General features: G+C 35.7%; 1 protein-coding gene across 1 annotated transcript in view; it reads right to left on the bottom strand.

The window, feature by feature from the left end:
- Window positions 1–13712, bottom strand: part of EP400 (E1A binding protein p400) — a 129382-nt gene that overhangs the window by 48600 nt on the left and 67070 nt on the right. Inside the window, exons 16-24 of the mRNA XM_044685391.1 lie at window positions 13096–13273; window positions 10235–10371; window positions 7901–8070; window positions 7410–7584; window positions 7165–7301; window positions 5939–6125; window positions 4637–4803; window positions 2296–2480; window positions 1170–1412 (exon numbers count right to left, since the gene is read on the bottom strand). Of these exons, the coding sequence (XP_044541326.1) occupies window positions 1170–1412; window positions 2296–2480; window positions 4637–4803; window positions 5939–6125; window positions 7165–7301; window positions 7410–7584; window positions 7901–8070; window positions 10235–10371; window positions 13096–13273 (1579 nt within the window). The remainder of the gene's footprint in view (window positions 1–1169; window positions 1413–2295; window positions 2481–4636; window positions 4804–5938; window positions 6126–7164; window positions 7302–7409; window positions 7585–7900; window positions 8071–10234; window positions 10372–13095; window positions 13274–13712) is intronic.

The following is a 13712-nucleotide window of genomic DNA, read 5'->3' on the forward strand; positions in this document are numbered from 1 at the left end:
GATTTTAACAGGAGCTTTTTTTTTTAAATACAATGGTTGATATTCGAGTCTCAATGTTCCTCCCAAGGCAGTCAAGACCAGGTTTATTAGTGGTGCGATAAAGAGAACAGTTAGTAAAGAACATTGGCCTAAAGACATCTCAGTGAGAGGAGCAAAAGAAGGAAACTAAAACTCAGAGAAATCCTCAGGCACTGTTGTCCTTCCTCAGTTCACAAGTCATGACTTGACTTGGACTAATCCCGGCTAGAGAATGCCGGATCTAGGCCATTTCTCTTTCAGTACAACCAAGAGCCCTCCCTTTGGTCCCAAGGACAACAAGTAAAAGGCTCAGTCATGCAAAGGTGACTAGCCTTGAAAGTGTGTAAGAAGGGGATGCTCAAATGGCCCTCATCCTTAGGATAACTAAATGCAGTTAAGCTCATAGGCCAGGACTGGCCCCAACAAGACGTGTGAGAGCAGCTTGAAAATGGAACCAGTCTCACTGAGACTGGTGAGTACTACTCACAGAGTAGTGAACTAATGGTTTCCCTCCATTCAGAAAAGTCCTTTTAAAATTTTGCCACAAAATTGCCCATAGTAGAATAAAAAGAAGATGGCATGTGTATCTCCGTGTGTGCAAATATTATTAACATTTCTGGGCTTGAATATTCACTCCAAGCTTAAATTTGACATAGAACATCCAACTAAAAAGAAATTACCTTTTTAAAAAAGAAAAATCCTAAAGCCAATTCACACAGTTGGAAAAGAAGTAAAATCCAGAGCCATTAACTTTTGTTAAATTAAACTGGTTCTGTTATGATAGTTGAGCAATGGAGTTGACACACCAAAATCTTGAATCCTCATATCCCCATACTACACTAGCACACCAAAGCAGCACAGTGAGCAGCTAGAGGAAAAAGCATATATAGAGTTTGATGAACGGGGGATTAGAAGACAGAATAAGAGAAAAGGAAAGAGCGGTCCTGTTGACTGATCTCTTGGGAGAAATCACTCTCCCTCCTACATTAGGGAAGGAAATGATGTACTGACTAGAGGCAGTACTTCAGACAAGGGCTTCAGGGAAAAGAAAAAGTAAGGGATAGTAAAGGCTTGGCATACATTCTAATGTTCTTAGTACCACCTCTTTGGAGTAAAAAGGTGGGAAAACCTGGAGAGGGGAGGCCACTTACTAGGCAACCGTGCCTGGGCCTGAGAGGTCAGTACCAGCCTCTGAGGAAGCACACTCTGTTGGATGGTGTGCGAGGGGGCCTGGGGCTGGGGCTGGGCCTGGCCTAGCTGGGAGGCCTGGGCTGAGTTCTGACCCCGCTGTTTCACAGGATTGGCTGTGCTAGTTGCTGTGGTGAAGGTCGCTGCTGGCTGGTGTCTTGGAGCACTGGTAGGAGCCTGAGATGTCTGAAACTGTGCTGCGGCCGCTGTAATTAATAAGGTTTGTTTGTGCAAAGCTGTTAGAGGTTCTTAATCAAGGACAATATTTCAAACCGGTATTTTAAAGAAATAAAAAGGAAAAAAATATTTTGCATTTTTTCTCAAATGAGAACTCCTCTCTCTTCCAGGATAGGCCCAATATAGCCTATGGAATATGAGAGAAATACTAAATTTTATTAATTCTTACAAATTATTTTTTAAGAGCTCATCAACAATCTTAACAGCATATTTTCAGAGTTAAATGGAAAAGTAATGTTAAGACTAATTCAATCATCTTATCAACCTAATCACAGAATACAAACCATTTCACAAATAGTAAACATCAAGGCATAACTAATTTGTAATTGTACCTCAAAGAAGTTTGGTGTAAATTAGACTGAAAAACCTTTTGCTTTAAAGTTAAATTATACTTTTTCTTTTTTTTGTCATTTAACTCTATCCCATGTTAAAAATACAATCCATTTCCATTTAATGATATAACACAAAATGTACAAAATAAAAATCATGTGCTTTCAATAATTTTATAAAACCAAATCATAGATCATGGTTTAATAATATACATTTGCTTATACAGGCTCAAATTTTCCTACATTTCACAGCATCATTATAAATAAGAGGAAAATTCCAGATAGTGAACAATTCTGTCAATTGAACAAAAGAAATGCTTGGAAAAAAATATAATGATATTTTCAGAGTAGTGAACTATGTGGCCAGCTTCTCTCATATGTCTACATGTAATATTACACAGTCTATAGCAAAACCATTCTTATAAAAAACACTCTTTTTTTTTTTTTTTTTTTTAAAGTCAGCACTTAATTTGATCCTCAGGAACTTCTGGGGAAAAAAGAAACAAAGCTGCTACAGAAATACCTTTTGCATCCTGATTGGCCGAAAATGTGGCAATTGGTGATCTTCCTCGAACCTGTCCCTGGGAAGTTACTGCAGCGGCGGCAGCAGCAGCAGCTGCAGACACTGTACGTGAGGAGCTTTGTGTACTTGGAAAAGCTACTGTCCTCCCCTCAGGCTTCTGGCCATACTGCACAGGTTGAAATAACCTAGGTACACATTTACCAAAAGAAAACAGTAAGTCAGGGTTCATAAATAACAGAAAAGATGCTCCTTCGAACAAATAAGAAAGTACTTCTGGTCTCAAAAGGGAACTCTTTATAAAGATTTAAAACATGTTCTTTCTTAATCATAATAAGATCATACACACACACACACACATAAAATAATTTGTTTCTCTGACGGTGTATTAATATTTGGCAACTGTATGTGAATCAGTCAATTTCAAACATCATCCAATTTCAAACATCAGAGAAGTAATTCCATCTAATTTCAGAAAAACCTCACTAAATTTGTACAAGAGCTCTTCGGGCAACTAGATGGCTCAATGGACCCAGAGACAGGAGGTCTTGAGTTCAAATCTAACTTCAGACACTCCTTAGCTGTGTGAGCCTGGGCAACTCACTTAACCCCAACTGCCTAGCCCTTTCTGCTCTTTTCTGCCTTTCAACTAATATTTAGTATCAATTCTAGGACAGAAGATATGAGTTTTTAAAAAAGTATTCTCTGGATTTTACATGTAATTTTTAAAGACTCTATTTTAACTTTCAAATATATAAATGTTTCCTAGAAGAGCTACTTCTGCTTAGTCTGCTTTTATGAAGAGGTATAAAAGAGTTGTAATTAGCAGCACCAATTTCACAAAAATAATGAATAAAAGAAGTTAAAGGTTTGTTTTCTTAAGTAAGCTAAACTATGTCTTCTATAATCTAGCTGTCATTAATAATTTGCTTAGAAAAATGGGGCCTTCTGGTGGTAACAAGGCTTAGTGGTTTGAGAGTTTGGCCCAGAGATGGGAGATCCTGGATTCAAATCTGGACTCAGACAGTTCCTAGCTGTGTGACCCTGGGCAAGTCACTTAACCCCCATTGCCCATCCCTTACCACTCTTCTGCCTTGGAACCAATACATAGCATTGATTCTAAGATGGAAGGAAAGAGTGTTTTTTAAAAAAAAAAAAGATGTCATGCAATAATTTTAAAGTAATGTTAACACCTAGCAAGTCAAACCAAGTATTCTAATTTCCAAATTATGGAAGTCTGCAGCGTTACAGATTTTGCTGTACTTCAGGATGCTAATAAGGAAAAGGAGTAAAAAAGAAGGGGTTTGCAATGAAATATTTGTTAATCTGGTTATTAACGTGCTAAAAGTCTAACAAGTTTAGGATATGCTAAGGGCGAGGGCTAAAACACTGAGTGAAGAATTAGGAGAAAGGTCATTACCAATAGTCATAGAGTTATATAGAAATCTAGATAAAGAAAGAACTGAGGAAAGAAAAAAAGGCTTTTTCATGAGATCAGAGACAAGGATGCTGAGCTTCTAGAGACTAAAGTAGGTTCAGATCTGACCATTTGAAAGCCAAGTCTACAACAAGGAAGTTTTTGCCAAGACATTTTTACAAGAAAAAATGGATCCTGGAAGCAATGCAGACACACTAAGGCCATTAGCATGGACTCATGAACTAGGCCTATGAAAGTCTACATAAATTGAAGAGTAAGTAAATTAGGACCTTCAGAAAAATGTTCCAAGCAACACAGGTGGGGCTGGGGAGAAGGGGGGAATAGGGAATGTTAAACAGATTTATGATATAATGGCTACATTTCCCCTTTTCTCAATGAGGATAGAGAATACTTAACAAAGGCTGATAAGAAAAGTCCTTTAAACTAAAAAGAATGGGAGAGGGAGAAGACTGTCTATTAATATCCACTAAATTAAATACTACTGAGAGTAGCTACAAAGGAAAAAAGAAGTATAGCAGCAGAAATTCCCACCATTTCACAGGAAGTCAAATACAAAAAAAGGATTCAGACATAAAACTCCCAGCCTTCAGTGTCTATACATTTGCACAAACAAGAGAAGCTGATGGTATTAATAGAGAGAGCCTAAGAATTCATTTATTCTACCTCTTCACTTTAACAATGTGGAAATTGGGGCAGATGGGCCTGAATAACTTATTCAAGATAAGGGGGGATCAGTTAACACTAAAATGCAGGTGTCCTGAGTGAGCCCAGGCTTCTTTCACTCTGCCATCAATTGTCCCTTTACCAGGGAAAACCTACAACTCTTTTAAAAGGTGGGAAGAATTTCAGCACTATCCTCCCTCTATATAGCTTTTATTATAATCTCACATTTAATATAAAACTTACTTGCTGGGTTTCAGTTTCACTGCATTCGGTCTGGCTGGTGGTGGTGATGAACTGAAGATTTCTTCAATAAGTTTTCGGGTTATCTTTTTCTTTGACAATACTTGTGCCTCATAATGAGTGGTTTGATTTTCTAATCCAATGAGATCAAATATAGAAAGATCTGCTTCCTAATTTTAAAAAGAGAAAAGAAAAGCACTTACCTCACACACCAAGTACCTTAAGATGTAAAGAAAGCAACACCCTCCCTACTGGCATCTTGTGACACCCCCTGCATGCTGTCTCCTCAACCCTCCCTATACTACTAAATCTAGTATCTATTACCAAACTCATCTTCTTGCCCTCAGCATGCCATACTTTCCTGAAAAGCATTGAACAAATCTTTATTTCTCAACAATTCTAGCTGGCTCTCAAGGCCCCTCAGAACCTCCCTGCCCCTTAAGCTATCCCACCACCCACCATGTACCATATAAATAGCCTGCTCCTCTCATTATGGCCCTGGCTTCTCCCGGACCTTCACAAAATAAACAGCAGTAAGTCACCAGAATCTTTGCCAGCTGTATGCTGGCTCCCAAGTAAGAATTCAGAGATGGAAGAAGTAAAGGGGGTCCACTGGGCTCGACTTCATTAATGATTCCACCCACAAGGTTACCTGTTACCATAAATTTTTTTTTAACATTTCCTTAATTTTCCTCTTTGGACTGATTATTTTAAATCCCTTATTGGCCTCCCTGAAGTTAATAGCAACAAAACAGCAAAAACTCTTAGGTAACATAAAGAAAAGTTATATGCTTCTTTTAAAAATAGCAAACTGCTATTGAAGGGCAAGTAACCAGATGAAAGAAAAAGTGACACCTATCTTAAAAAACTGTCCAATATCTGAGTTTGGGGGGAAAAATGGAGTGAACAAAAAGGAGACAATAAATTTTCCAAGGAGTTCACACATAGACAAATAGTTTCATGTAGAAGAAGCACAATGAAATTACAGATGAAAGGAGTATCAAGCAATTTTCCCTTTCACTTAGAATTCCCTATCCCTTCCCCTTCCTTTCCACCTACTCCTTGTGATTCCTGTTCATCTTATCTGGAAAACAGAAGCACCTAACACAGGATTGAGCACAGGACAATCATTCAACAATATATCATGTGACAGTGTGACAGAATGGTTTAAAATAATTTCATTTTAAACACTCTAGTTATAGCTCAGACAATCATTCCCAGTTCCAAACTAACATGTCCACAAGGTATCCTCTCATTTTATATATTTCACATCTATTACTTTACATTCATGAGTTTTCTACTCACCTTCCAAAAACCACATTCCAATGCCTTTAAAATCAGAGAAGCAGATCTATATTCCAATGTTTCCAAAACATAAGAAGAGCCAGGAAGCCTAGGATCTATCAGACCAGGATGATTGCATATCCTCTGAAGCTTCATTAGAATATTTAGGACATTGACAAAATGTCCACTTTTAAGAGCCTCTTGAGTTCTGTTCATTAAAGAAAAAAGTGATGGCTATTTCAATTTAAATATAGACTTTCAATAGATTGTTTACTGCTCTTCTGTTTACTAAAAAATAGTATCAGAGAGAGAAGAGGTCAATGAATTGGGCATGCAAAATAAAAAACTAGAAAGAGAACAAATTAAAAATCCTCAGATAAAAACTAAATTGGAAATCCTAAAAAAAAATCAAAGGAGAAATTAATAAAAGTTGAAAGTAAAAGAACTACTGAATTAATAAATAAGACTAGGAGTTGGTACTTTAAAAAAACAAATAAAATAAAGTACTGGTTAATTAATAAAAAAAGGAAAGAAGAAAAAAATAATTATGCATTGTTCTCTCAAAAATGTTTTAGTCCAGTGGAATTGTTTGTTGGCTCCAGAAGGGGGGAGGGAAAAGGAGAGGGAAAAAACATTAATCATGTAACAATGGAAAAATATTTTAAAATAAATTTTAAAAAATATATATATCAACTTAAAAAAAAGTCTTAGTAATTGCTTAAAGGCATAGCTATTGCATTTAGATTCCTACTAATTCCAATGTTTATCTTTTACAATTCCAAAATATGAGCTTTATCTCTCTTTTTTTAAATCAAAATCCAATAAACTGAACAGTATAAAGCTTTGTACAGCTGTAGTAGCCAAAGAGGAAAATGCTGAATGCACACTCCACACTTCTAGAGGGTTCTGTCCCCAGATCAGAAGGTCTAGAAGATATCAAAGGGATCTTAGGGATCTTTTGGTTCAACTTTCTCCCCTGACATTTTTACAGAAGGTAAAATTGAAGGCCAAATGTTGCAAAGTGAATTTTCCACAGTCACTCAGCTAAGTGACAAAACTGGGGTTTTTGAAGATCAATCCTCTGTCTCTGGATGAACTGTTTTTCCCCACTAGAGCAAGGTACATGACTAAGGATATTTCATAACTGAGTCACTGTGTGGTTGATGCCATGTTATTTTGTAGGTCACATTCTAATATATGTAGCATCACGTCTCCCTTTCCCCCCCCCCCAAATTAGCTGCCCTTACCTGGGCTGCAGGATAACATCCTCATACAAGGCCTTCTGGCGACTAGAAAGGCGACACTTTAACACATGTTCATATTTCTTTGTCAGCTGCTTATCAACATCCCTTTTAGTTCTCCTCAAAATAAATGGCTGAGTTACCTGAAAAAATTATAATACAAATTCTCTGTGAGTTTTCCTACGAGGAACTATGCTAAGCATTTACTTGGAACAATAAATAAGTAGCAGAAAAAAAGTAGCATGACATACTCTGTGCAACCTTATGACCACTTTATGGTAATAATCTTGGCTCTCCTCATTAGCTGGTTTTACTGGAAAGTTCTGATAAGGTCTAGAAATTCCAGGAATCAAAAAGTGCACCATGGTCCACAGTTCCATCAAGGTGTTATGCAAAGGTGTGTCAATCAGGAGTAGGCGTAATTGGCTATAAACAAAGAAATAAATATTGTTTGAAATAACTCCATATAGCAATCTCTTCTGTGTTGAAGATTTTTTAAAAAGAGTAAGCAACATCCTTTGTGGGAAATGTAAGTATAGGTTTGCCTAGAAGAAATAAAGTGGATAAGAAATAAAATGATCTACTCAGACCTCTTCTAGCCCTGTTGCTCTAGAATAAGAGTTCTAAGGTAATTATGTAGAACTGAAATTCTTTTTAAAGGCAACATTTAAACATCAGCATACATTTAGTTACATAAAAGCACAGAATTGCTCTGAAGAAAATACTTTATTGATGTACAAACCTTCGTAGATTGAAAACTGCCTCCCAGTGCTTTTCAGTCATGTTCTTTACTTGCTGCATCTCATCAATGACTAAATATTTCCACCTCACTTTCATGAAGGCTTGATGGCCTTTAAAGAACTGCTTATAGGAGGTTATGCATATATTGAAGCTGTTGGGTTCAGTCCATTCCTGTAGTATACAAAATAAATCTTATAACATTTTGTTCTGATTTCCTTTATTTTAATGGAACAAATATTCATAACATCTCATCAATGACTAAATATTTCCACCTCACTTTCATGAAGGCTTGATGTACTTTAAGAGCAATTCCTTGATACAGAATTTTAAAAGTCTCAATTACAATCATGTGGTTCCTTAACAAGTGACCTTTATTTACACAGAAAACAGTAGTTAGTTTATATTTTGCAATTAAGTGCCATTGTCTAATGTACTCATCCCAGGAACTTTCGCATAAACAATTGGTTCCCTCTGGATTTTCAATAAAAGATTATTATATGGTGCCACCTGAGCAAGGGCAAAAATGGATTACAAAGAAATTAAGGTGAAAGGAAATATACTTTTTAGAGAAGATTCATGTTTTGTGACTCCCAAAGGATCCAGGGACAGATTTCAGAGGGCCAGTGAACTTGGATGGCAAAAAAAAAAATTACATCCCTATTTGGACTAACCTTTAATTTCCTTTGTAATCTTATGTATTGTATTTTATTCATTTAAAAATATTATTCTGTGAAGGGATGTACAGAGTTTCACCTGACTGACTGCCAAAAGGATTCATACCACAAAAAAGGTTAAGAACCCAGGGATTAAATGGACTCTGAGGGTCTCTCTATCTCTATGATTCTATGCTGTCACAATAAATTAATCTTAAATTGTAGGATTAATAATTCAAGAAGCAAAAATATAGGATGTGTCAAAAATTTTAGAGCAGACTTAAGCCTTATCAGCTTAAGATACTATATGAGAAAGCCTTTCTAGTAATTTAGGAATTTTCTTTTGAGGAAGGAAAGTCAATTTTATACTACAACCACAGACTTTTGCAATGGACAGAATGGCAGCCTTGAGGGCGAGAAGAAACAATTCCATATCCTGCCTTTAACAAATACCATCCATCCATATAACTGGACAAATAACTTGACCTCTTCTCTACAACTTTTAAGTTGCAGAACTGTTAGCTCCTGGTCTGCTCTGGTTGAGTGAGGTTCATCACCAGGAATTCCCTATAAGATTAAGATTCCATGAACTAACCTACTATATGCCACGCATTGCAACAAACTCAAGAGAAAAATACATAATGTCTCCAGATTGTAAGATGGTGATGTTCCCCAAATTCATAAAGTGGTTCTGGGACACTAAGGACATTATTCTCATAGAAACAAGGTTCTAAGTGGTGACTGGATTTCTAAGACTAATCCCAGAAATCACTTAATCTATACATACTCTATTTCAACTACATTATGAGTTAGATAGTATTCTTTGAGGTACCTAATCACCATAAAGAACACTATACTTCAAAGATCAGGGATGTCCTACATGTGGGGTAATCAACACACAAGAATTGCAAACCATCTACACTTTAGTAATAGATTTCTGTAACTTATTATAATAATTCATTGGCTAATAGCCAACCACCTGGTTGTAAGACTCTGAATTGAACTAAATTGGTGCTCAGGAAATAGATTGTCGTCTTGAGAGGTTGGCAGGACCAGAAATTGTGCTCCACTGTAAAAGCCTCCTAAAACCCAGAGTCACCTTCATAATATAAAGGAACTGGAATAGTATTTTCTTGAGATTCTTGCATTGTAATGCTAGGGAAATGTCTTTTGATTTTCAATATCCACTGAATACTTGTCAAGAAAGGAACACAACAACTAGAGGAATACTTCACACAATCCAGGCAGAAACCATATTTTCTCCATATGTACCTCTAAGAATCAGACCATTTGTCTACATACTAGATCTTATCTTTGTAAGTCAAAATCCTTACCCTTAAAGAGTTTACAATTTAGTAATGATTTCATAGGAACTCAGCATCTCAGAGATGGAAGGGGCTTCAGAGGCCATTTATTACAACCTCTAACATAAACAAGGAATCCAAGAAGTAGAATGACCTTCTGGCCATTCCCTCGAAACTTCCAAAGTAAAATCCAGTATATTCCAAGATAATGTATTTAAAATATATCCTCTCAAACCATAAAATATGCCATTAAAAACTATATTCTGGGCCATGTCTTATCTACTTAGATTTTAATCTATTTTTGGCTTCTTAGATCTTAGCTATTAATCTATTATTCACATAAATTGCTTTTTTAAATTAAAGAAATAATAATAATACCTGTCTCTTTGCTTTAAGTTCTCTATGACTGCCAAAGTATAAAAGGATTTTTAGCCCAGGGCACCAACGTTTCAATTCAAGCTCCCATTTTAGTATGTTGCAACTTCTTACAACCACAAGGTGGGGGCCCCAATTACCTGCAGAAATAAAAATAATTTTCATTATATGGAATTATGCCAGACTTTCAAACATTTTAACTAAAACGGTAAATAAAGTTTAAGGTCATAAATAAATGCTAACATTAAACAGGTGGAGTTGTTACTCTTTGATGCTTATCATTAAAAACATTTATCTCATAAATTATAGTATTCTTAACTATGCGTTGCTACAGTTTGAAAACATTTGCAAAATATGATTAGATGCCATACCAAATATCCAGTTCTCTAATTTTTATAGTGAAGAGAGCCAATTAATAATTCAATATACCTGTGATCACATCAAAGTAGGTATTCTGTCCAACAATGAAGACCACTATCCATCCCTGCCTTGAACATCCTGTGTAACTTTCCCATATGACTCTCATCCACATTTTCCCATAAAAATTACCATTAAAACACTTATTCCATAGTTAAGAGGCAACTTATGGCTAAGAATACTAATTTTTTTAAGTGTTCAGTCAAAGGATGTCAAACTATGTTCTTATAGTTGGGAAGAAAGGGGTAGGTTTCAATCCATTCTGATGAGGTCACAGATGCACAGGAATACTAAGTTGTTTCTAAAGAGGAAGCAATTAGAAGTTTATAAAGACAACTAAATCTAAGCTTAGCAAATGTTTTTTTTTTTAAATCTTTGAAAAGCTTAACTAGATCTATACCAAGATTGTTCACTTAAAAGTCAAGAAGCATCAGTGATGTCTAATTTCTTGAAATTTGTATTTGCTTGGCTAAATGTTTGTATTAATGGGACTGGTTAGTCAATAAATATTTATTAAGCGCGCACTGCTATGTGCTGGCTTAGCTAAATAAGTGAGTTCTTCCTTCTACCTAAAACCTATAGTCCTTCAATTTTCCTTTCAGAGAGATGAAGGAAAAGAGAATCCTCAGTTCTCTAGATAATGAGTTTCTCTACCTAATATTATAAAGCTAAGGAATTCTTCTGTTTCTCTATCCTAGTTACTAGAAATAGAAGAGAAAACCATGAAATCAGTTGCTTAAAAGGTACTACTATCTATGAGATCACATGGCACATATCTGCCCACTTTCCCCTCTTAGCCTTCACATTAAAAAACAACATACTATTATGGAAAAAGCAATGAACCTTGAGCCAGACCTCCTAAATTCAAGACTCCAGTTCACTATTTACTATAAGTGTATGAAATAAATCACTTCAGCTCTCTGGGCTTCAAGTTCATCATTTGTAAAATATAGATATGTATACTCTCTACTTTATAGGACTATTGTGAAAACAACAGTTTTCAAAAAAAATCATGATAATAAATTAGACCTATGATTAGCATAATCATCAAAAACAGCAAAAATAAAATAGTATATAGGATCCCAAGACCAAGGACAGAGACCTTGAAGAACTCACAAAGGCTATCAAACCCTACACTTCATTTTTACAAATGAAGAAACTGAGGCAGATTAAATGACCTGCCTATGGCCACATAGCTAATAAGTATAGGAAGCAAGACTTGAACTCAGGTCCTCCTGTCTTTAAGTCTAGTGCCCAATCCATAATGTCACAGGTCTTGGCAATCTTAACTATGTAAGAAATATTATAAATACCATGTGTATATTACATAGATATTCCTAAGAGAAAAAAAATTACACTGCTATATTTCAAAATACTTATTTCTTTTGCTTTGAATAGGAAACAATATAAAATTATGCTTGCATTTCATAAGAACATTTAAGTTTTACTAGAGCCAGTATAGTGATACTAGACAAAGAAATGACTAGAAGCAGGGAAGGCCTGGATTCAAACCCACCTTTGACAAATCAAAGCTACATGGATACTGGCTAGCTGCTTACCCTCTCAGTTGCCCAACAACTCTCTAAGACATTAAGTTGAAAAAAAAAAAAGTGCCAATCTGCACTGGCAGAAGGACATTCATCTCTCAGGAGCTGAAATCAGAGATCCAGTACCTATCCCCAGCCTTATTACAATTGTAGATTTTTGAACAAGTGTAACAAGTTCTATAAATATATTAAAAAGGTATGCTATAAAAAGAAACATTAAATATCGCCAATTCCAATCAAAGTATAAACAGAAAAATCATTCATTTTTTGCTCAATGTTCTTCCTACTAGGATAATAATTGGCAAAGGACTTTACTGTAATAATTTTTAGTTACTGATGATGTTTACTGAAAGCTTAATGCTTTATTATTAGCTTGATGGTATGTTTAGAATTCACTATAAACTAACATACATACACACAAACATACTCTCTGCTCTCCTTCAAGTATGAATAATTAAATGTGAAAAAAAAAATTACCAAAAAAACCTTATGGGTACAAGACTAGAACGGTGCACCAGCCTAATAGAACCAGGAGGTAGAAAGTTGGAAAATGAACTGGAGGGTTATATTAGCCATAAAAGAAGAAACATACTAAGTGGAAAGGCAAGCTGAAAAACCACATAATACATTTGGAACATATGATGCTGCTACCCTCTCCAGGTACAGTGATCCCCTGTATTTCCTGGGTTGTCTCAGTGACATAGGAGAGAATAAAGAAAGAGCTGGTTAGAAGCTTCTAAAATCCCAGAGAAGGGATAATTATATTTACATTGTATCCTTAATATTAATCAAACTCTGAGCTTAATATTGACTATTAACTGATTAACATAGGACATCAGCTCACTATGAAACTGATATATGTAGCACATATAGAAACACATTAAAAAAACAAACCCTTACCTTCATTACAAGCTAGATGTGCAAAAAAAGCAATAACTTGTACAGTTTTGCCAAGTCCAGCATCATCTGCCAATATGCCATTGAGATTCTTTCTGTATAGTTTGGCTAACCAATCTAGTCCAATCTTCTGATATTCTCTTAATGCTCCATACAGCAAAGACGGAGTATTAAAATTGATCTGCAGAAATCACATACAAATTATTAAAGAATGAGAACAAGACAGGCATATGGGTTGAACACTGCATATAATGTTAGACTTTTGCTTTGGACTACTTAGTTTTGCTTGTTTGTTTGTTTGTTTGTTTGTTTGAAACCCTTACCTTCCACCTTAGAATCAATACTGTATATTAGTTCCCAGACAGAAGAGTGATAAGGACTAGGCAATGGGGGTTAAGTGACTTGCCCAGGGTCACACAGCTAGGAAGTATCTGAGACCACATTTGAACCCAGGACCTCTCATCTCTAAGCCTGGCTCTTAATCCTCTGAGGCATGCAGCAGCCCCCAGATTACTTAGTTTTAAAGAACTGTTTTGGCATTCTTTGTTGTAAGGGATTACTTTTTGGGAAAAGAAGGAAAAAGAAATATATTGAAAACTGTGATATAAGAATAAGATATT

The sequence above is a fragment of the Gracilinanus agilis genome, chromosome 1 (assembly GCF_016433145.1).
Source record: "Gracilinanus agilis isolate LMUSP501 chromosome 1, AgileGrace, whole genome shotgun sequence".
Lineage (NCBI taxonomy): Eukaryota > Metazoa > Chordata > Mammalia > Didelphimorphia > Didelphidae > Gracilinanus > Gracilinanus agilis.